This window comes from Myripristis murdjan, chromosome 12 (genome assembly GCF_902150065.1).
Source record: "Myripristis murdjan chromosome 12, fMyrMur1.1, whole genome shotgun sequence".
Lineage (NCBI taxonomy): Eukaryota > Metazoa > Chordata > Actinopteri > Holocentriformes > Holocentridae > Myripristis > Myripristis murdjan.
The window spans coordinates 16,718,202-16,742,440 of NC_043991.1; the positions used below are offsets into that span (position 1 = coordinate 16,718,202).

The following is a 24,239-nucleotide window of genomic DNA, read 5'->3' on the forward strand; positions in this document are numbered from 1 at the left end:
ACACTTGAAAATACTTGAAGATAGTCCAAATAAATAGCAATTGAAACTATCAAGGTCAAACAGGACAGTGGCACAGGATAGGCCTGCCACTGGTTCCTGGTTAATCGTGGGTCAACATGACTGGTCTGCACTGTAGCTCATGTTCTTGGTCCTCTCTATTGGTTTATAACTGGTTGGCCCTTAACTTATGATTGGCCTCCAGGTTGTAATCCCACATTAGGGGGTGGAGCCCCTTGTGACAAGAGGGTGAAAAGCTCTTTAACAGAGGTCTTTACCAAGGAGCAGAGTGACTTCTCAACAGGTACCGTACCTTTTCCTCCTCTTTTTATAGCACAGAGAGGCATTATTATTTATTATGCATTTCAGACTTCCAGTTAATGCATATAAAGAGCATGTATCAAAGTCAAAATAGCAGTTAAGTCACATTATATCAGAAAATCTTTGCTGTATCACATTTATTATTACTGCATTCCTTTTGCCGGTTTGTTCACATCAAACCGAGTAGGTTTGAGTTTATTCACTCCAAAAATACAGGTGCCGTGCATGGGAAAATTGGATGCCAGCCAAAAACAGGATGTGCTGATGAGTTCATAAAGGCAGTTCATTTTCCTAATTAGACATAATTGATGTTAAACTGTCTCAAAATTAATGCAGCTGGGTGGAGCTGAACTTTGTCTGTGGTAGTTTTAGCTCAATGAAATGATATAGTTGAACAAATTGAGCAGCAAAGCCTGCATGGCACAGTTTAGAGAAACATAGCTTTCAAATTATAGCTTGTTGAAAACTGTTATAGTGCTTTTTTTATGAATTTGAATGAAAAAAGCATTACAGTAGGGAATAAGCAGACTATGAGATTTTTTTTAAGTGATGAAGACAAGTGTGAATGTTTTAGACTGTATCTGCTCTATAGTCTGACATGCTGCTCATTATATGAATGCATGATTGTCAACAAGGCAGAGCTATAAAACTACTGGAATTATTATCACCCGCCCAGTCCTCATAAACTCATGAGGCAGTGGTATCTGGCAGTGCTGCTCCTGTGTCCTCGGGTGAGGAGGACAAAGCTACTCCTGTGGCCACCGTCCTGCTGTAAGATCACACGTACACCCTCAGTAGTAAAGGTCATCAGTTAAGTGAGGGGAGGTTCAGTCCAGATCTTCGGCTGTTTTGGTGTAATCCCAACCATAACACCATATAATCCACCATTTGGAAGCCTGAGGAGGATGAAACACAGCCATGATGTCAGACTCATGTAACTTTTAGACTCAACTTTTACCATTTTTCAGAAATCATTCTTCCATTGATTCAACTCTAATTCAGACCTAATCTAATTCAGAGGCAATTTTAATCATTAGCTTTGCCTTGGCTGTCTCGTTTTATGTCCTGCCTATATCTATCTCTCTGTCTTCCATCTCCCCATCCTGCTGGCTTGGCCTGAGAGACAGCCTAGTCTTGTGACCGTTTCAAAATGTCACCAGCTTGTGTGCCAGAGAAGGTTTAACACTGGATCCTGGCAGTACTTCTTCCCACCACAGATCTATAAATAATATTGCCATTGACCAAACCTTCTAATGACTCCACTGTGCTTAACCCCCCCACACTGAGGGGAATAAAGCCAGTCTGTTCTGCTGGATTAATGAAGTGAAAAGGCTCGTCAGACTTCTGCATGGTGTATAAAGGTGGAAAGGACAGTTATCAGATATGCTGAGCTGACACTACTCCAGACCAATTACAAACCTGAAACGAGTGACACACTTGGACATGCGGTACAGGGGATAGGGCCACACTGTTTGAGCTCTGGCCAGGATTAAGGAGAGTAATGATGTCCTACCAGCCTCCCTCTATATTAAGACACAGTCTCATGGAGCCTACCCACCCTCATATGCTCTCTAAGACACAGTCAAGGACAAACCAGAGTACGACCAAATATCCCGTAGACACTTCAGCCTTATCACCTTATCATCGAAAACAACCTTAAACTGCAGTTCAATTCTGATGAATGTGGAAACAACAGTAATATTTAATAATATATTTGCTTAACTAGCAACTGGGATTATTCCTGAGCATTAAGCTTTACTGAAGTCCCACCTTTTTTCTGTGCTGAAGAAAGAAATCGAGGCAGGTTTCTGTGGTCGATACTGAGACATTAGTCATTTATGACGGCTGCCATTCCGTGGTAGACAGTGTGATAATGCTAAGAGGCTATTCTCTCAGAATAGCCAAGTCAAGACAACGAGCATCTGCCACTCCACTTCCTACTATAAGCTTGTTACTGAGCTATTCAAGATCAGGGCGGGGGAGTGTGTGTCTGCTGTGGTGGTGTTAGGGGTAGGGATGCTGTACATGCTTCCCACTATACTGGTAATATTTGCTCTCACATACTTTGCTACATGAACTATGTCTTTCTTTGGCTTCCTCTTTCCCTACAGTTCCTTCACTACTGAGAAAGAACTATACAACTGTTGAAGATGGCAAACTCTTTCACACGTCTGATGTCTGGCCGCAATGCTGCCGTTGTATTGGCCAGCTTGGGCGCAGGTACAATGGCAACTGGCTTCCTGATGAGTGAGAATGGCACTCTGGCTGCTGATACAAAGAAGAAGCTTTATCCTCCCAGGTGAGCTCAGATATGGTGAACATCACAGATATGGAGGCACTGTGTAAGGCATTGGCACACACTGATTTCCCTTATTAAATCTGTGCAAAAGAGGATAGGAAATAAATGAGTTACATTGCTCAGTTGCATGGGTTGAACTGCACATGAACTCCTAATTCATGTGGTTAAAAAGTGAAAATGTCCTGCAACAGGGGCACAGTGTCTATAAACACATTGTAAATCCGAATATGAGACAGATATTGCCCCGTGAAAATTCTCAACCTGATCACGTCTGAGCGCTGTGCGTAACGTCCTGAGAGTATAAAAGGGCATAAGAGGTCACTGCTGAGACTGGCGACATCCAACAATATCACTTACCCTCTCAGGTTTCATCGGCATTACCTTTGACTCAGTCGCTCTCTCTCCCACACACACACACACACACCCACACACACACACACCCACACCCACACACACACACACACACACTTCTCTTTCTCTCTCTCTCATTTCTGTGTCTGTCTGCACTTGCAACAGATTGCACCTGACTGTGGTTAGAGTCATGACAAATACCAGAATTGAATATTACTCCAGTGTATCTTAATAAAACGACAGCTTATTCAGGGATTTAAGTTTAAAACTATTTACATGACGGGTTGTAAAAGAGCCAGAGAGCAACTGTTGAACCGTTCAATAGGGTTATGGGGCACTGACTGCAAAAGATGATATTAAAGTACTTATTTTACACCATTAATAGTCATATATATCACAACAGTAATAGAATTAAAATTGTCCAATTGACTTAATATTTTACAGATTTTGAAGTGTTTTACACTACTGGTTCAGTAAACCAGTAGTGTAAACCAACAGTAAGTAAAGGATTACAGTTTGAAAGCAATCTTCCATCCCTGTAGCGCTGACTTCCCTGACCTGAGGAAACACAACAACTGCATGGCTTCTGCTCTGACTCCAGCCATTTACGCCAAACTGAGGGACAAGCTCACTCCCAACAACTGGACCCTGGACCAGTGCATCCAAACTGGGGTGGACAACCCTGGACACCCCTTCATCAAGACCGTGGGCTGTGTGGCTGGTGACGAGGAGAGTTATGAGGTAAACAAAACAAAAAAAAAAAATTGTTCATCCATCTGTCTGTTTCAATCTGCTTCTCAGAATCACCTGCACTCTGGCTTTGATTTAATTTGCTAAATGTCCATAGACAAATCATTCTCTGAACAAGATTGGCATGTATTTGTGTTCATACATTCAGTTCTGTTGATAATAATAGATGTGGCTGACATAGTATTTTCCTCACTGAGTATGTAGCAGTTTTAACAACAGACTGAGTCAAGCATTGCTATGTTTTCACTGTGAGTGTAAAACTGAAAACAGTGATTTTTTCCATGTGTGTTTGATTCCCTGTCTGCACTTTTCCTGCAGGTGTTTGCTGAACTCTTTGACCCAGTCATCAAAGACAGGCATAATGGCTACGATCCCAGAACCATGAAGCACCCCACTGATCTGGACGCCTCCAAGGTGCTCCGTTTACACTGTAACACCCCATCCCTCCTCCCCCTGCAAAACAAACATCTTTAAGAAACAGCACGTAACATTACCTCACACTCTTTCACACATACTCTTTCAGTACTGAAACAGTTCAGTTGAATTTAATCCAGCATCACTGCCCTGATGTTTAAATATATTATTTTAATCATTAATAATATAGTTTTCTTATATTAAAAAAAAAATCTGGGATTTTTTTCTAAGTTTCTGTTTTTTGTTAGGTTATTTTTGGCTAATTTTCTGGTGAATTTCAAGTAATTTATTTTTATATATATCATTTTTTTGCTACATATCTCTGAAAGATATCAAGTGAATTTTCTCAGTTTTCAGAGGGTTAAGCCTTTGGGACCTGTGTAATAATCAAGGCAGTGATGAGAAAATCAGCCAGAAATGACCCAAACATGAGCATGAAATTAATATAAAAGTTACAAGAAAGTTACCAGAAAATGACCTGAAAAAAAAAATTAAATAAATTATAAATAAATACTATAAATAATATGTAAGTAGTATATATAATATATAATAAAAAAAAACATACAAAATGTTAAATAAATAAATACATGTAAATAAAATGTAAATGTAAAAAAAAAAAAAAAAAAAAATTAGTTAAAAAATTTTCTCGACATTCCTCTGCACTGATCCTTCCTACATGTGTCCATCTAAGGCTATATTTTCTTGTGTTCTCTCAACATCCAGATCACACATGGCATGTTTGATGAGAACTATGTGTTGTCGTCCCGTGTCCGGACTGGCCGTAGTATCCGTGGGCTGAGTCTCCCCCCCGCCTGCAGCAGGTCTGAGCGCCGTGAGGTGGAGCGGGTGGTTGTGACGGCCCTGGCCGGCCTGAAGGGAGACCTGGCCGGCCGCTACTACAGTCTGGGAGAGATGACTGAGCAGGAGCAGCAGCAGCTCATTGACGTGAGTTACTGATGACCTAGGAGCAAGTGTTATCTCTGTTTTCACTCCTCAAGCCCTTCTCATCTCTCTGTACTGTTTCTCAAAAACAATGTATTTCAGTCACATTTAAGTTTCCGCTGGCTGGACTGTGATAAAATGTCATAATTAGAGGCCAGATCTTGTTGTACATGTAGACACCAGAAAGCAGTTTGCTTATCGTATACCTATGAACTTGAATTATTACACCAAAAAGTTATAATGAACAAATTCTTCCAAAGCTTGAATTTACACAACCACTTTATCATTATTATTTTTTCTATTTATTTATTTATTCAGTCATTGTCATCCCAAGATATAACCTGGACCTAAACTATTGTAGATGTATTGGAGACAGTCTTTAGAAATTATATTTCTTTGAGCTTTTACATCCATTACATTGTTAAATTAACAGTATTTATAGTTTCCTGGTTGTATCTCTGTGTCCGATGAGTGGATCGTCCATGCTCTTTCAGTGGTATTACTCCAATGATGCCTTTTTAATAATGTTTAGTTTGGGGTAAAACTTGTTTTTTTTTCTCTCAATGACTGCCCAGATTATTGGTGGAGTACCTTTTTCCATAAAATTAAGGGAATGAAAGCGAATTTGACAAAACTGTGCTTTCAATTACTTATTCCAAAACAGCCAATTTGATAAAAAACAATACAAAACAAAAAAAAAAAAAAGCAGATTAAACAAGAAGACCTTAAAAAGGCCAGCAAGAATCCATAGTCCTAGTGGCTACGAAAACATTTAAAAGATTTTGTGATTCACAGTCTTGACTTCTTATCCATAATTTCAGAAATTTCAAAGATGTAATCATGTCACCCTCAGTTACATGCAACTCATTTATAACTATCACATACTATCAGATTATTATTTTTCTGAGTGACAATATGTGTCCCATATAGCATGTACCATTTCATCAGTCACATAGTGTAGCTTCACTCTCACTGATCTGTCTCCTCTGACCCTATTCATGCTGCCCCACCTAAGGAGCACTTCCTGTTTGACAAGCCTGTGTCTCCTTTACTTACTGCGGCCTTCATGGCCCGCGACTGGCCTGATGCCAGAGGGATCTGGTAAGACCAGCACAGTTCCAACCCCAACCCTGTATCCCATGTAGCTTTAACTACAGTTGCTGCTATAGGGAGAAAAAAAAGTAAATATTGTTGCCCTCATGACCTCTGACAGAACAAAAGATGACCCGCCATAGCCTGAGCTCCCTATCTCTTTAAAATTCTTTGAAACCCTCACAATCAGTTTTCACCAAATTATTGACTTGTATATGAGTCACCCTTGTACTTCCCTTTGACACTATATCGTCTTCTGTTTTCTTCCTCAACTTTTCTTTACTTCCCCACTTCCCTAATCCACCCACCTGTAGGACCACTTCTTGTTTGACAAACCCGTCTCTCCACTGTTGACATGTGCCTTTATGGCCAGAGACTGGCCAGACGCCAGGGGCATCTGGTACGGCCTCCTTGACTCTCCCTGCATGGTTTCTGTGTGATCATAACGGCATAAGCACCTCGCAGCCTCTGCATCCTAATCCTTTTTGAAATGTTGGCTATGAAATTACATGAAATATTTCCTGCGGTTAATCCTATTAGAGTGCTTATAAGAGGCATTTATTTACTGCACGTCCCTGCATGCTTTGTCAGTTTTGATGCATGTAGGTGGAAAAATGCCTGCTTTCTTCTGGCTAAATATTTGCCTGTTTTTCTGTTAGTTTTTTTTTTTTTTTAATCTGTAGGCAACCATCCCCCATCCTCCAAACTAACTCTGTACAGACAAACAGCATGAATAGAAAAGAATCTGCAAATAGTACAAGGGTTCTCATTCGATCATTTGTTGTCCTTCATAGTAATGAAAGTTCATATAAACTTTGGTCTTTAGGCACAACAATGAAAAGACCTTCCTGATCTGGATTAATGAGGAGGACCACACCAGAGTTATCTCTATGGAGAAGGGAGGCAACATGAAGAGAGTGTTTGAGCGATTCTGCAGAGGACTCAAGCAGGTATAGTCTATTAAACAAACCACAACAGGTGTGACATCTTAATGGGAAAAAACATTACAATCATAGACAAATCAGCTTTTATTTTGTGTGAAAGAAACCGAGGCAGTAGGAATATTTCTTTAGATGGACACATACACACATATTATAGTTTAATGGCCATTATATTAAACATCAGATACTGAACAGCATTGTGGTCGACTGCCAGTACAATGGATGTTTCTCCCTGACCACAGCTACAAGAAAAGTCCACAACCTACAGAGACATTTTATTTAATCTTTTAAATTTTCAAATATTTGAGGCAAATTTGAACAGTTTTTGCACAAAAATGGTCAAAATTAAACATAAGGAATAGTGGCTCAAAATTCTGTGCTTTTTTTTGTTGTATACTTTGTGCATTTCTCTGTGTATAAAACAAATAAAATGCATACTTTATGCATACTTCTTTAATATTCAGCAAAAAATGCTGGTCGGTATGCTCTGAAAGTCCAAATATCTCAATATTTAGTATGACCACCATTTACATTAATAATCACAGCTTGCACTCTGGTATTGATTGAACAAGTTTTTGCAGAATTAAATAGATAGTTTGGCAGCTACATTAGCAGCTATTTCCAGAACACAGGAGAATAATTTGATCCTGAACAGCTTCCCTAAGCTCTTTTGATAGTTACAAGCAGCTAGATATTTCTCTTAACAATAATCCCCACAGTAACTCATAAAAGACCATATTCATTTAGACCAATATCTAAAAGAATTGTTAAAAGACCAAACCAGTTCACACTGTGTATTAGGAGCTTATAAATGGTTCTGTTTGAATGAAATATACAGCGTGACAACAGTTAAAAGTTTTCAGTAACAGATGAAACTTTTGGAGTCGACCCTAATGAATCTTGACTTGTGATTCTTGATCCTCCAGGTGGAGAAGCTGATCCAGGAGAGAGGCTGGGAGTTCATGTGGAACGAGCATCTCGGCTACATCCTCACCTGTCCCTCAAACCTGGGCACTGGCCTCCGGGCTGGGGTGCACGTACGCCTGCCCAAACTCAGCAAGGTACAGACACACACAAACACACAGCAAAAAACACTAATGATAAAACTTTTCACTGAGCAACACCATACATTTCATGCCTTTGAATAAAATTACCTAACTAATTTTTAACTGCAATGTCCAATTTGCACAGAGAGTGAGAACAGTAAAAAAAAAAAAAAAAAAAAAATACAAAAATCCAAAAATCCACATTTTGTGGCTCTCTGTTGTCTGGTTAAATGATGTTTTAATTTGCCAAATTCACTGCAGGACCCACGTTTCTCCCAAATCCTGAACAACTTGAGGCTGCAAAAAAGAGGCACAGGAGGAGTTGACACAGCTGCCACTGGGAACGTTTTTGACATTTCCAACAATGACCGTCTGGGCAAATCTGAAGTAAGACGCTTTGTTAATGGTTTGATGTATTTTTCCTGTTTTGCATATGCTGATAATTGTGCTTGTGTAAGCCATCAGAAATGGAGTTTCTACCTTGATAGCTGTTAATGAGGAACCAAACAACTAACCGTTCATAGCCTATAATCTAGCCTTTCATCATTAACCTTTTTGGTCAAGAGTTTCAGACTCAGAAGAGGGCTGATCTAGCCCACGATTTTAGTTCAGAAATAACCTTTGGTGTGTGTTTGTGTGCGTGTGTGTGTGTGTGTGTGTGTAGGTGGAGCTGGTTCAGCTGTTGGTTGATGGAGTCAACTACCTGATTGAGTGTGAGAAGAGGCTGGAGAAGGGCCAGGACATCAAAATCCCAGCCCCCGTTCCCCAGTTCAAGAAATGAAAGCTGTAGTCATCATCACGAGAGAGTCAAAGAGAGAGAGGGCAGTCGCTCCAACCATCCAAACTGAGTCAGTTTGAAACACACTAGCAGAAACACGTCCACCTGTCAGCGCAGGGGTGGACGTTTCTTTCTTTATCCTTCCTATGAAAATTGCAGATCTTTAGGGTAGTCTAATTGTAGACGTGATCTGTGGTTAGGGACAAATTCTACCTCAGGCTAAGGTCTTTACTGTATCCCTAACTTCAATAAAACCAACAATGTTAAACAGTTTGGCTTCTGTTTTTATGCTGCTTTTTGTCTCTTTTTTTCCCTTTAATAACACAGATAAATTTTATTGGGCTGCTATTCTCTTCCACTGCCATTTGTGCAGTACCAATGGCAACTTCTTTCAGTGCAGACGAGTTATTTAAGAGCCGGTTAACATCAGTTCCTTACTGTCTGAGTGACTGATCTCCTAGTTAAACTACTTATTCAGTCTCAGGCTCACTGACCTGTGGTGAACTGCTTAATAAAAGCTGATTTCTTCTCTATTACTGAGATCTCAATAATTCAAACTAGAAGAGCCGGTGCTATTGAATTACTGACAGAAAAAAAAGAAAGAAAGAAACCAGGGGACATAATTTATTAGAATAAACCTCTTCAGAGCTCTGTGACCTGTGCTGGTGCTTCTTAATCCATATCTGCCACTAAATCACGGCTTAAAGCAGGGGATAGTAGAGGGGTATGTCACACTGACCCCCAACAGAGATCAGGATGAAACTGCAGGCAGGTATTTATAGCACAAGGCTGTTCCCTGATCAGATTGCTAGTTACAGTACATGACACCAGGAAATGGTTATGTAAAGCTGCACTCCCAACAAATGCCACAACAGGCTACAGCTTCAGCACTTCTCAATTCTCACGTCTCAGATCAGATATCCTTGATTAATTCTCTTCAAACTGATTTATTAATTTTTCTACCTGCAAAAATTGTGCATTGCCCTGTGCTCAAAGTCTTGAAACTTAGAGGGATCTATTAATGGGACCTAGAATAATTCTGTCTGGGGAAAAAGTCTCAGACCCTAATCAATAAATCTATATGAAATGCTAAATCTATACAATTAAGAGCTGAAGACAGGATAATTTGGATGTTTTGTTGCACAAACACAACAGTTGTTATAATCAGCATGAATTGTGATGCAGCATTTAATGTGTACCATTAAAGATTTCCTGTGTGACACAAAGGCACAAAGTAAACATAGTGAAAATGAGCAAGAAGTCATATACTGTAGGACTCCCCTAGTTATAAAGTGAGATAGGTTGAAAATTAAAAAAAAAAAAAAAAAAATCTTGTGACAAGCATAATAAACACCATGATGTTCAATGAAGTCCCCTCTTTATTATTCTAATGAGCAACTGTCCTCTGCCTGCAATTTAATAACCTGAAGATATGACCTTACCTGGTCTATGACGGGGGTTTTCAAACTCATAAACTTGAAACTTGGGAAATGGTTTGTGTTAATTATGTAAAGATGTGATTAGGAAAAAAAGACAGCATATTAGCATGAAATTTCCACCAAAAAAGCTAAATGCCAGAAAATTAGGGGGAAAAAGTAATAAATAAATAAATAATACCAGAAAACTTTCACTTTTCTTGTGTTTAAAAGCTGGTGAAAGGTGCTCTGACCCCACCCTCAAACCCGCTGTGGAATGACGCATTTCCTCCTACAGCCTCCTTTACACAAGTGTCTTCAATTTTACCATCAATCATCATAAAAAAACTGTGATGCTGGACTTCTAAATATTGCCCATCAACGTTTTCTGATCACAAGCCTCCTCTCATCCACTGATGTTGTTCTAGTATCATGTCATCTAGTATTCTGAAGTCTTCCCAGTGTTGCTGTTCAAGAAATCATATTCAAAACATCCCGTATATCATCAGCGTGCATTCTGTGGCAAAAAATATGAAGGAAGAAAAGATTCCTGCCTCATATTTATTGCCTTTTTCCACATTTCTACAGTTTTATCAACATATATATCCTGTGATCCAAAGAAAACAAATATATACACTACAAAATGGGAATAAATAGAATAAAAAATGAAGAAAAATATCTCAACATTTACAACTATTTGGACTTAATATATAGTCCAAACATATAGTTTTTTGTTGGAAATCTGTCAACATAGTTAAAGCACACAGGAAAATCGTTGGGATTTTGAATCTGTTTTATGCCACAGAAAGTAGAGATGCAAACAGCATAACAAACAATGATAATTTGTCATTAAGTCTTTCTTAAAATACAGTCTACACACATGTTAAGATATAAAAACATAAAGAAGACAATACAATGTTGCTGCTTTTCGAAAATCTTTGTTTGTGCAGTTTCTTTTACATGTGAAACTCAGCGTCGGTAACAAATTTAAGATATAATATAATGATTTCATGGAGTGGAAAAGCCATTTCCACAAAGTGCAACTTAAGGAAAAAGAATACAATGGGTTATGAAGGAATGTGACAGTAGATAAAAAACAACAGTATAATTGCCGTGCATTCAGTAACTTTAAAAAACAGTCTCAAAATCTGTAAACAGATCTGTATAAGCAAATTATTTATGAAAACATTCAAGACTAAAGAAGCACAGCATTTTTTTTGTGTCTGACATTTTGATTTATAAGATGCCCCCTCGTTCATTTTCACAAATTGTCTAATACAGAAATCAACAGAGACACTACCACAAAAAAAGGCTGACACCTAGAGGCAGGAGCCTGTCTATTCACCAAAAAGTCCTGCTTTCATGGCAAATTGAAACAAAATTCCACCACTCTACTAAGGAGTGGACAGCACGGTGTAGTGCTGTTAACAATGCAGATATGCATGAACAGGGCTTCACTCATAGTTTGGGGTTAGAGCAGAGAGTGTGGGAGCCATCTCTGAACAGGAGACAGAGGGCCAGAGGCAACACATCTCCAAGCTCTGCTCTCAGTCTACAGGTCGCTTCTCACCATATCTCTTTGAAAACTCTTCTGCCGTCTTCAAAAATTTCTTGCGGTCCTTGTAGTATTCCTCAGCGAGGTCTGCCCTCAGCGGGTGCTCAGGCTCAGGGCAGTTCACCAGAGAAATAAGACACTGAATCACTAGAGGAGACAAGTAACAGAAGATAGGCGATTTGGTACGCACAATACTTGCACATCATCTAGTTTTAAACTACATTCAAGATCACTACATACTATGCTGTGCAAATAATTACCTTATACAACTTAAAGACAACGAATCTACTTTAAATGACCCAATCCTCACACAACCTGCCTGATGCTACTTCAGTTATGTTTGCTATAAATTTCATATCAGATTTCCCTGAAAAGGAGGATAAACCAAGTTTAGTTGGGTTTATCCCATATAGAATGGATGGGAGTCATTCACTTTGTATGGTTTTTCCTCCTTTCCATCCCTACACTCTGCCTGACTCATACCTTGGTGAACTCTCGTGGCTGGTTTCCAGTTCTCTGAACTGATCAGTGACAGGCAGATCTGACCATTCTCATCAACGTTGGGGTGGTAGATTTTTGTCTTGAAAACCACCTTGGGTGGCTTGAAAGGATAATCTGCAGGAAATAGGATCTCAACCCGATATGCTGCTTTGTCATATGGAGGATTGTCCTTGTAGAAAAGAAAAAGGATGGATCTTTGAGACTAGAACAGAGCTGTCTCTCCAACACTTAACATATGACATTTACATAAGAAATAATAATTAAATGTTGTATTAACAGCAGTAAATACGTACAGGAAAAAGGAGCGCTTGCCAGGTAAAAAAATTTGACTCATCCACTTGAATGCTGAAAGATTTCATTCCACATTTACGGATTTCCTCAAGTTCCTGCAACAACAACAACAACAGCAAAATTATGATAGAATACAAGCTGATGCATAAAAAGTTATACATTCATACACACTTAACACTGTAACTTCACAATTTATGTACAAGTCCATACACTGTCTGTGATAAAATAATGTCAAACTGTGTGTTGTGGAGTTGTGAATAAACAGAACTAGTTTCTGTGTCAGCTAGTGACACAATGGTTTTCCTTGAGCAAAGTTGTTGGTAGTTCTTATGTAACTAGAACATGAAGTGATGATTATTCAATACTTTTCAGTGCCCAAAACTAATTTTAGGAGCATGCCTTTCATCTGACTTTCCCAGCAGTCTCAAGGCTTTGGATTTCACTGAAACAGTAACAGAGCTGCATTCATTTCTCCTTGATTTCTCCATAGACTTCTCATAAAAATCAGTATTTCAAGAAAGTTATGGCTTTGTTATGGCTGTGAGATGGCTCATTACATTGCTTAAATTGACTCCACACAAAATTATTCAAAAGATAGATAGATAAATTTACAACGAAACCATGCTAGCAACAAAACTTATCTGTCTGGACTCCCAGACACACTCAAGGCCGTTTTTATCACCATAGCAACAGCTCTCTGATTGGTAGAACTTGTTTGACGAATTGTGGGTAATGTAGTGTCTCTGTAACGGGTCGGAAAAAAAGACTATTTCTTCAAAAAGAAGTTGAAATCAAAACAAACAACATCTTCTGGAGGAGTATGTGCTATCGTATGACAACGTCGTGGCTGGTGGTAAGTGTATATTGAACGGTTCAAATTGATATGAATGGAAATTTGACTTCCGGAACCCTATGTGCCAGACGTTAACTTACAGATGTTAGCTGTCCTACATATCTTGTACTGAACGGGCCAGTTTAGCTTGAGACTTACCAAGTGTACTACCAAATGTTAGCAGTATGTCAGGATATTACATTTTGGAGAAAGGGCACCAAAAACAATTAGGCGGCTTACAGAATAAAACGCCTTAAAAGTTTTATCTGTCTTGGTAACATTTTGGGTTGATTTCTATTTTCACATGAGTGCAGTCACAGACAGCTACAGCTGATTTCACTGAATGTTCCTCCGTTGCTAGCTAGCACCATTGATGGTGTCGACATGTGAAATCGGATATACGGCTGTAATTAAAACCTGGACTGTCTTATTTTACGATGGGACGTGTTTGAGAACCACTGTCTTCAAAGAAAGGCGGACAGTAGGGTTTATTATGCAGAATCACATCAGTTTGAGTAAGTAGTTACCGTTACACTAACTCGGTCAACCCTCCTGTCGGATTCAAAATAGCCAGCGATAACCTTACATTTCAGCTGGCAAACGGACGCTATTACTTGTGGCCATTTTCATTTAGTAAACATGTCGTTATAGCTATAAAACAGCTCGTTTACCTGAAGAGGTTGTTAATTCAATGATAGAGAAATTTACCTTCTGTAGCCTCCTATTCGCCGTCATTGTCGAGCCAATGTGTCGTCCTCCTGCTGATATTACGTGTGACGCCGAAGGTCCAATGCGTGCCTCCAACTCGCTTTTTTAAAGTTTTTTTTTTTTTTTTTTTTTTTTTTTTTTTCCCCCAGTACCATGTTTTGTTTGAATGTCAGCGCAATGAATTATAGCAAAAGTGTTATTCAAAACGTCTGTCTATATTTAAATTAAGTCTGTTATTACAATCAGATTGGTCAGTCATTTGTAAACTAGGTGCCTTTTTGAAGAATGTCTTTCCTCTGTTTAAAACTCATTTGTTGTACTCCAGCCATGCCATGTGCCATCACTTTGTGACTATTTTGAGTTCTGTTTGGGTTCCATACCATGTGATCAGGGTGTTGAGTAAATAAAAAAGTGTCTGCCCTGTACACCAGGTACATTTCTTGCCGAAGTGCACAATCCGCCCTTATCATCTTGTGATCTGTATTTACAATAACATTATTTAGAACACGACGAACTATAATCAGCCAGTCTAAATTTTATTTCATTCGCATTTGTATTTAAGAAATTACTGATTGCAGTCAAATCAAACCTTTACAGGATTTTTGATGCACCATGTATATGCATTTCTCTAATTTTCCAAAGACATGTTTTTCTAGACATGTAGTTGTCTCTAATGTGAAGATTATATAGCGGCTGGCAGTTTAACGCTACAGTAATATGATTCTATTTCTTGTGTTTTTCTATGTTTTCACTCTGCTGCAGGGCCTTTTCATGTGAAATAGTCCATGTGGAGCATGAAGATGATAGCATCAGCCACTCTGATGTGTACTTGCCAGGCGCACTGCAGGTGGTCAAGTTAGGTGCTCATTAGAGAAGATGGTTGAGCAACAAACTCCCAGAGATGTTTGAAGTCTGCATGACAACAGATGAGCATACAGCAACCGAGAGCTGTGCAGAATATTTGTTCTTGTCATTTTTCTGCAAACTCCATGTATGACTGTCCTCATCATAGGCTACCTGCCAGCCTCCATATAAACTGATGGCAGATGTTTTTCAGTGGAAATATAGTGAGAGCTGTCCGTGGTGCTGTATCTTTTTCACAGCAGCCATTTGGACTTGACATGCAGGGTAGATCCAGGTTCATTATGGTTCCACTCCATTTAGAGCCAGGATCGTCATGTTGTGCATGTTGGCTCACTAGAAAGGCTCTGGTACACTTCACTGGAACAGAACGTCTAAATTAGCTCCACCATTTTGGACACCAGGGGGCTGAAAGGAGTGCTGAAAGTGAAACCAAAACAAACGTGTGTTGCTGTGCAGCCCTAAAAGCCATTTTTCAGCTTTGTGCTGCCTCTCAAAACCACGTTGTTTTCTGGTTTCTATCTACTCCATTCATTTTGGAGCAGTGCAGTCCAGGTGAAGCTCTCGTTTTCACTGAAGGGAAGGAATTAATGGACCAAACTGTGGATGTGTTACACCCGCTTGAGTCATTCCATGAAAATGGCACAATTTGAGTCCCTCTCACCTCATAAGGTGTATTTCATCTACTGGGTAACCAAACTTTATATTTAAACAGCTTTACATATACATTGAAATGCACCCTTTAATACAGTGTAAAAAACTGAACTAAATTTTATCTTTTTATGACAAGTTTTTTCATTTGACACCACCTATTTTGTCATGTCCCTCATGGCCTTGATGAAAGTTTACTTTGAAAATACCAAATGAAGCTATTTAAAAAGTCAATCGATTTTGATATCAACCTAAACATCCATTTGTGCTCTTTTGTTGGTAATGTTTTTTTTGTTTTGTTTTGTTTTTTTTTTCAAAATTAATTGTTAATTATTCATTAAAATCACATTATTTCTGTACCTGAGTAACCCCTCAACCCTGTTACACGAATGATCCCACCCCCATAATACAATGGTATGATCCATAATTGCATATACATCAGGAAGTGACATCACTGAAGTCTTTTGGACAACAGGACCACAGAGACAGGCAAGTTGCTCCCATCTTTTCCTTTATTTTGGTCATTTATCTTGTGATATTGTGGTCGTCAAACTCAATGACTCAACACCATAACATGAAAAAAAGATAGAAAACTATTACTTATGAAAAGTTTTTTTGTTATTTCAAGAATATATGCTAATTCTGAATTTCATGCATGCCATGTGCTCTCTTTCTGGTATTCACTACATTTAGCAGCAGCCACTGTGTGCAAAAATCGCAACCCCCTCACACTCAACCCCATTATGTGTTTGATTGTAACGGGGTTGTTAGATTGTGACGGGGTTGAGATTTTAATACTTTGGTTGTTAAGTTAGCCAATTATTTAAATTAATTACTATTATACACAACTTTCAACCACAACAGGTAAGTCCTGTGATTTTCAGCTTGATATCATTAAAATAGACCATTACAGCAGGGGGAATGCATCATGACAGCTTTAAGTATTACTGTCAGATACAGTTCCCTCTCTGTTCAATATGAAACCAGGCTCACACAACTCTCAAATTCATACTGCTGATTAGTTTGCCCACAACAGGTAAGTCCTGTGATTTTCAGCTTGATATCATTAAAATTGACCATTACAGCAGGGAGAACGCATTCTGACAGCTTGGAGTATTACCTATACTGTCAAATAGGAATAAGGACGAGGTGACTTTTAGCACACCTCTCATGAAGCTCTATTATGCCTAGACACACACACACACACACACACACACACACACACACACACACACACACACAAACAATACACATGTTACATTTGAGCAATTCACGTTACAATGTTTGACTGTTAGTTGTTAATATGCTCTTGTGGTTGTTTTTACTTTAGATTAATAAAACTCAATTCAACTGCAATTTGTATCTGGTGTCCTTCCTATGGTTACAAAATGAAATATAATGCTAAAAAAAAATGCTAAAAATGTTCAAAAATAATTTAATGTTTGTTGACTTTTGTCTAAAATATTGTGAGCTATCATATGATTATTGATTTTGATTACAATTCTTCAGTTAAACTAAATTTCTGATGAAAAATGACAAGAGTGCTTTCACTTAGTTACATTTCAGGATTTAAGAGAGCAAAAATGTGTGATTTTATGTAATTTTTCTAATTAAAATTATTGAATTAGGATGGGGGACATCTGATTAATGTGAAAATGTTGATTTCTTTAGAAATACATTTTATGATAATATTCACAGAGCCTCCATAGTGTACATAACGGGTTTGAAGAATTACAGTGACCACATCTTGAAATAATGATCAATAATAAAAGAAAACTAATGCTTGAGATGGGAAAATGTGTTTTTCTGATAGTTAAATATATCCTTAATGATGTGGGATATACATAGAAATAATGAATTTTGGTAAAAAATGTGAAAATATCCAAGTCCAATTCTAACCATTCTCATGGAATGACTCACATATACCAATAAAAACCACTATATGTATAAAAATCTGAACTATTTAATTGAAATCATTAGCAACGCTAGTCTGTGGTATTCATAGGAGCTAGTTAAAATCATTAATTAATGCCTCCACTCTGGACAACTGCACACAATGAGGGCGACATCATATACATTTTCACTGACTTTTAGCAGTGACTGGTGGACACTAGATGGCACTGTAGTTTTAGTTGATAGTAACAACTGGTCTTTGACCTGTATATTAGGCCAAAAGAGGTAAAAACAGTCTGCAAGGAGGGGGGTTGAGCATGAGGAGAGAAACTGCAAATAGAGCAGAACGCATTTTCTCTATTCAGTGTCATCATAGTTTACAAACACAAAGTCTGCTATTATTATGTTTTAAATTGTGGAATAAATAAACAGTTTTCTCCCTGATTAACCAGATATGAATTGTTACAAATACATTAATGCATTTAACCATGCAGATAACCATGCTGACCCCTATCCTGGATACTAGACCTAACTTACATGTATAGAAGAGACCTGCATATAAGGATATGACCGCCTAGATATGTAGGCTACAATCTGATATTTTGATTTATTTTTATTTATTGTGTTTTTCCTGCTTTGTCTCTGAGGTTTGTCAAAAGGTGAGACAAGGACATTTTAATGCTATAAGATGAGGATGTTTTTTGCTTTTACTATTCAGTAAAATTTGAAATTTCAACTATTCTGTAGCCTGTGAAAGAAAAGAGAAAGAAAGATCTGTCCTTGCCACCCACAGTATGAACAATATCTCTAACCTTGCATCAGCTCGTAGGCCTAAGTGTTCATAGACATGAGCAGCCTTTTCAACCAAATGCTTTTCAGCACTGGCATGAGGGCAGCTACTAAGGGTTGTCAATTAGTGGTTTTATGAAAATATTTTTAAAAGAATAAAAAAAATGCTGCAGTGCAGTGCAGCTTAACCTTCAACAGGCATTTTTTAATCACAGAGGGAAAAGAAATCATGGGTTGGTACCTTCTTGTGGCTCTCTTCTCCGGGCATCCCAGACCTTGGGGCTATTTATTTTTTTATTCATTTATTTTGACATTGCTTGTTTTCTCCCATTGTCTTGCATTTAATGCTCTCGTAACACTCCTGCAGCATTGTTCAAATCTACCCTACTTTAAAACTGCTCTTACAAAAGACTCTGCTTAAACACTGAAACTGTAACACTATGGGCTCTAGTTTCCCGGCGCAGCGCGGGGTGGCGCAGTGAGGCGAACCCCGCGCAGAGCTAGTTTCGACCGGTGAAACGGCAGAGGCGGACAGTTTCCAAGTTTCGCAGGCGGAGGTTCGCCGAGATGGGAGTGGCGGCGCAGCGGGGGGGAGGTGCCGACAGATTCGGCTTGGCGCAGTGACAGTTTCGTGCCAAAAGGCTTCGCCGAGGTGCGCCAAAAGCTCGCCATCTGAAACCACGTCTACTTTCAGCGCAAGGCGGAGCGGAGCCGGCGCAGTGGAAGTTTGGCTGCCTGGCGCACATCACCAAAACCTCACAATCAGCACAAACGGTGCCAATCTCCTTTGATCTGACATCAGCTGTGACGGGACAGTTGATATGGAGACATATGTATGTGCTGATTGTGATCGTAGCATTGAATTGAGTTTTTTTCGGTATTTATTGCATCGTTCATGTGCCTGACATTCCGGAAACCTGCCTGTGAGGTTTTGGTGACGTGTGCGCACTGCTCGCCGGTCTCCGCTCTGCGCCTGTCTCCTGGGCTCCGCTCCGCCTGTGGCAATAGACCTCCATGTCAGCTGTGAAAACTTTTATTACGCCTTCACGCAGCACATTTTAAAGGCAAGGACAGGGGCTCATTTGATTGGTTACATGTGAATCGGCTGTGTCAAACCCACTCCATGCCTTCTCTCCTCCCCTACGCCGGTAGGAGGGACGGCGGAGTACTTGCGCCACCGAGAACGGCGTGCCAAACTTGGAAAATCCGCCTGGCCACACCCAGTTGGCTAAGCGCATCTGCGCTACACCCCCGCCTCGCCTGGTCTGCGAAACTAGAGCCCTATGTGTTTGGCAGGTTCTGGTCCTGTTAAAGGCAAGAGCCACAATTATATAAATATAAATAAATTTATTGAAAGGTTGAAGTGCTTAATGCTTTCCCAAAATCATATCCGGGAAATATCTGAGAAAAATTATAGTAAAGAACTGCTGCGCTGTGACCTGGTTCATGCAAAGTCTCAATTATTCAAATATATTCAAATATCCATCATTTGGTAATGTTAGTGAAGTCCTTTTTTGTCATAATTTTTTCTCTCCTAATTTTTGTTGTTGCTTTGGAGTGACGTGTCTTTATAAGCCCTTGCAGATGTCTTTGTGTCCCAGCATAGTCTCTTTAAAAGAGAGGACATGCCCCCCTCACCTCTGGAACCAGTCCTCTGTCCCCCGCACTTTATTCCACCTAAAAATTAACAAGAAAGTAGTAAAAATTACAAGAAAATGGCCAGACTGTTAATAAATTGACAGAGTTATCAGAAAATTCAGAAACATTCCACTCCACCCTCCTCACCTTTGAAATGATGGCTATACCCCTGGTTTGCATCACTTCCATCAAAGAGCTAAACTTAACCATTCTGCAGTTCCTTACAGTACAGTACTATCAGAACCTAGTCCATTATTTTACATATACAGGGCAACAATCATCTAGGTTCTCAGAATCTCCAACTGTGATTTGACACGGTCGTGATCACAATCAAGCACCCTAGAAATATGCAAATGCCTTGTGTTTAGACATTAGAAATAGTACTTCATGTGATGTCACAGGAAAATGTATAATGTCCTTGAACCTCTTACCACTGAAGAAGACTACGTCTGTCTTTTAATGAATAACCTGCCAAGCTCTCAGTGTTTTTAATGGAGAAGTTTGGCATGAGTCAAACACAAGGGCAGGTAATTGTATCAGGGGAGATTATGTCAAGTATCAGTGTCATCTATTCCAGTCCACAGGAACATTGGAATCAGAGTTTTGAATACCTACAGAAGATATTATATCCCAAAAAATAGATTGCATATTTTTATTTGATATATCAATGCGACATTTTCAAAGGGTGGAAGTAGCAAAAAGTTTGGAGGAGGGGTTAACAGCAAATGATGAAAGGCTTGTGTAAGTAAAACAAAATGTGATGAAAATAATTAATCACTAAAGATACAAAATTACAATTTGAAAATTGTTTAAAAGGGATGAATTGAACAAATAGGGAGGTGATGAAAATTAAATGGAGCATGATTAAGAGGCATGTGAATGGGGAAAAAATCTGAATGACAAATGTAAAATGTGACAAAGAGCTGAATAACGATTTGATTAATCAACCGGTGATTTCACACTTTTCTTTCAAGCACCACAAAATTAGGTCTTAGCCTATTCAATGTGAAAGGTCTTGTGCTCATTTCTTATTTTTCTTACTTCCAAACTTCATGTAAGTATCAGTCAAAAACCACTTCCACTGATGACCCTAACAAATTTTATGCTCTCAACTTGCAAACTTGATGATGGCTGTTGGACACTGGTTGCCATGGTAACAAGCTTTCCTCAGTTAGACTTTAGAGGGGAGCAGCAGTAGAGCAACATGCTGAGCATCGGTGCAGGACTGCCAAAACGAGGAAATGAGAGTCCACTAATATTGATTTTAAAAGTGAAAAGAGGAGCTGAGGGTTAATAATGTAAAAGGAAGATCATTACTGATGTAGATCCCCAGGACTCCACAATTACAGATTTTTTTTCAGACTATTAAAGAAAAGGTAACCAAAAATTCAGAAAATTATTCATATGTCACCCAAACTGCACTGTCATTACTGTTTGCCCTGTTTTTTTTTTGTTTTTTTTCTGCACAGGTTCTGCTGAAAGCCTCTCCTCTTTTCACGCAACCTCGCTTGCAATTTAACTCCCCTGTGGAGCAATTTTAGAATCCACCACCAAAGTGACAGAATATTTCTGCAAATAAAAGCATTGTGTCATTCACAAAAGTGGTTGCTGCTTTTCATAAGAGAGTTTAGCGAACTTTTGCACTTTTGCAGCAAAAACTAATGTAGGCCTTCTATGAGCAAACACCAGGGAAATACAAGAAATTAGTAATCATGTCTCCTTAGATGAGTAGGCTACATCCAAACAATACACTCACACATCTACAATACAACCTCTATGTTTTGGTTTGTTTGCAAATGCATGCTGAAGAAGTGAGTAGTTTTAATTGCTTGATATGACAGTTTTACTATTATTTTCCAAAATCAAGGATAGCAGTGAAGCTGTTCTTAATGATTGGAATTTTGCAAATGTAATCATGTAATCTAAAAAAAACAAACAAAAACAAAAAAAACAATATTTGGTGAGCTACATAATCCTGTTGATAACTTGGGGTGGGCTATCTTTAAGTACAAAGGTTCAGGATATTGTCAACAATTTTTTTTTAAAAAACCATGCACACAATCAATATTAAGGGATGTTACAGGCGAAGCTTCTGAGGGACAATCTCTTCTCCCTCCACAACTACTGTTGAGGTGCCTTTTAGCAAGGCACTCAATCCCCAGTTGGTCAAACAGAGTTTTTCTGTAACTATATTAATAATATAACCTATGCTTTTTGGTTGATCCTTTTGCTCAAAGCATCCAGGCCTACTATGAATGCATATTTTAAGCACAGGTGGTGACAAATTCTGTATACCCAGTAAGCTACTCATAATAAAGCTTCCCAGCTTCAGCTGTTTATTATGAGACATCACATGGAATTAAATAGTGCTGGTAAAGACTCAGGAGGCAAACCATGTTAAGCAACTGTTCCCTAGCTCCCTTGACAGCCCCTCCTTTCCTGAACCCAGCAGCTGTTGTGTCTGGTGTGACTGCTTGGGGGTGGGCATGTTTCAGGAGAACATCTAAAAAGGTCCCCCTTCACCAGCCCTGTGGGTGTGGACTTTACAGGGTTTAAAGCACTTATGTCAGGTGGCTGGAGCATGCAGGCTGTGTGGTCAGGAAGCAGCTGGACCTCAGTCTGGTTAGATTGGCAGATGCTGATCATCTCACAGCTGGCATGGGTTTCATGCTGGTACAGAATTAAAGACAGGGGGCGCTCTTTTGCATCATGCTTGACCAAATTTCTTAACACTTAAATGAAAAGCTCATGCGTCCTATAGCCCTGTTAATATAAGTCAATAGAGATTATATCCATAGGACCGTCCAGCACATATGCAACACTCTGAAGGCATAAAGGGAAGGGAGTGATCGTTCAGTCTCCCAGCTACACTCACGCAAACCTGAACTGTTATGTGCTCCTTGGTTGTGACTTTCTGGCTGCATAGCTGTTATCTTCTCTTCTGACACACTTGTCTTTTAGTTTTAGTCCATGTTTTTTGTCTTTTGGTCCATGTTTTTCTACAGTGTTCTGCAGCAGTTATCATTCAAGCCATTCTCCAAATAGACTTTTTCATAGCAGCCATTTTTACATGATATAGCAGGGTAAACACATGTGTTGGTGATGACATTAATTGAGGTTCTGTTTCATTGAAGTGTAGCAGAGGCTTTACAGTGAAACAGAATGCACAATACCAGGGTGCTTGCTCCTTTAGAATCAAATGGACCTGAATCCTAACCAATGTCATTAGTAACAATTGTTTTGACTGCTATTTCACGGGGAAATGACTTCTGTGAGTATGGTCTATTAACGAATATGTTCCATTTGCTCTTTTTTAAAATCTCTAGTGCCAGGTACTTGATAACCTTCTGGTTCACACAATGTAACTCACCAGGTCTGGTTCCTCATTCAGGGTGATTGGTCTGTCTGGATGGAGACCCATGTGTGAAATGGACTGCAGTGGTACTTCCCTGTTTTGTGATCAGCAAGACTAGTCTTGTGGAAACCATATTTCTCTGAAACATTCCTGGGGCTTTCCTCTTCTTTCACTTCCTCCATAGCCAGGATTCTCTTTTTCTCTGAAATTCTTCACTAACATTTGAGGATGAAGAATATGTTGTTATTGCTATAAAGTTAGTCTTTATGGCAATTTTGTTCATTTATGCCTCTTTCAATAAAATGATTTGCTAACGATTAACTTGTCCGTCCTTTGCTGTGCCTTAAAGATTGCTTTAATATGGTAGCAACACTATTCTTGGCTTTTTGTTTAATGCAAGTCATTTATGCTTAATGTTGCAAGTGTCTCTCACATCTTGTCTGCATGAGTGTACTTCATTTCTGCAGAGAAATTTTTCACACAATAGGACTCCTGAGACAAGCTATGACAAATTTAGTGGTTGTGTGTGGTTTTGCTGGTTAAATCATGTTTAAAACGTGTGTAGAGGAAGCATATCGTTAAAACGCATCTTTAAATATTACAGTTTCCCTGCAGGAAGTGCACATGAACACCTTCCAAATCATTTAGTCAGCTCAGTCAAATCGGAATTCCAGTGAACTGCTCCAGTTGTAATGATAATACCTTTGATCTGATAACATATGACTGAGCTATAGCAGAAATTATAAAACGTAAAGTAATACAAAGTCCATGGGGGCTTCCTTTGTATTATGACTAATACAGTTTGTTGCTGTTGTTGTA

At 39.0% G+C, this 24,239-nt stretch overlaps 2 protein-coding genes across 4 annotated transcripts; one reads left to right on the forward strand and one right to left on the reverse strand.

Annotated features, from left to right (window-relative positions):
• The first annotated feature begins 232 nt into the window (after nt 1-232).
• ckmt2a (creatine kinase, mitochondrial 2a (sarcomeric)) lies at nt 233-9,201 on the forward strand. Of its 3 annotated transcripts, XM_030064831.1 has the most exons (10): nt 233-301; nt 2,430-2,617; nt 3,511-3,709; nt 4,037-4,132; nt 4,856-5,077; nt 6,090-6,175; nt 6,993-7,116; nt 8,034-8,168; nt 8,415-8,540; nt 8,818-8,934. In XM_030064831.1, exons 2-10 carry the CDS (start codon nt 2,469-2,471, stop codon nt 8,932-8,934), a joined length of 1,254 nt encoding a protein of 417 aa, XP_029920691.1. In that variant the 5' UTR covers nt 233-301; nt 2,430-2,468. The 3 variants fall into 3 exon arrangements, with proteins under 3 accessions (XP_029920691.1, XP_029920692.1, XP_029920693.1); XM_030064832.1 differs by lacking the exon at nt 233-301 and having other exon boundaries at nt 2,469-2,617; nt 8,818-9,201; XM_030064833.1 differs by lacking the exons at nt 233-301; nt 6,090-6,175 and adding an exon at nt 6,481-6,566 and having other exon boundaries at nt 2,469-2,617.
• A 1,932-nt stretch (nt 9,202-11,133) lies between these two features.
• LOC115368915 (ubiquitin-conjugating enzyme E2 L3-like) lies at nt 11,134-14,297 on the reverse strand. Its single transcript, XM_030065348.1, has 4 exons — nt 14,234-14,297; nt 12,696-12,788; nt 12,385-12,571; nt 11,134-12,048 (listed from the first exon to the last, which is right to left on the reverse strand). Exons 1-4 carry the CDS (start codon nt 14,258-14,260, stop codon nt 11,894-11,896), a joined length of 462 nt encoding a protein of 153 aa, XP_029921208.1. The 5' UTR covers nt 14,261-14,297; the 3' UTR covers nt 11,134-11,893.
• Between the last annotated feature and the right edge of the window lie 9,942 nt (nt 14,298-24,239).

What these genes read in the sequence shown, in the direction of transcription:
- ckmt2a (XM_030064831.1), top strand. Translation starts at nt 2,469, where the DNA reads ATGGCAAACTCTTTCACACGTCTGATGTCTGGCCGCAATGCTGCCGTT. An exon ending in GTGACGAGGAGAGTTATGAG is followed by an intron (nt 3,710 to 4,036) that starts GTAAACAAAACA and finishes CTTTTCCTGCAG; the next exon opens with GTGTTTGCTGAACTCTTTGA. An exon ending in CCTGATGCCAGAGGGATCTG is followed by an intron (nt 6,176 to 6,992) that starts GTAAGACCAGCA and finishes TTTGGTCTTTAG; the next exon opens with GCACAACAATGAAAAGACCT.
- LOC115368915 (XM_030065348.1), bottom strand. Translation starts at nt 14,260, where the DNA reads ATGACGGCGAATAGGAGGCTACAGAAG. An exon ending in CGAATAGGAGGCTACAGAAG is followed by an intron (nt 12,789 to 14,233) that starts GTAAATTTCTCT and finishes TTGTTGTTGCAG; the next exon opens with GAACTTGAGGAAATCCGTAA. An exon ending in AGCCACGAGAGTTCACCAAG is followed by an intron (nt 12,049 to 12,384) that starts GTATGAGTCAGG and finishes TGTCTCCTCTAG; the next exon opens with TGATTCAGTGTCTTATTTCT.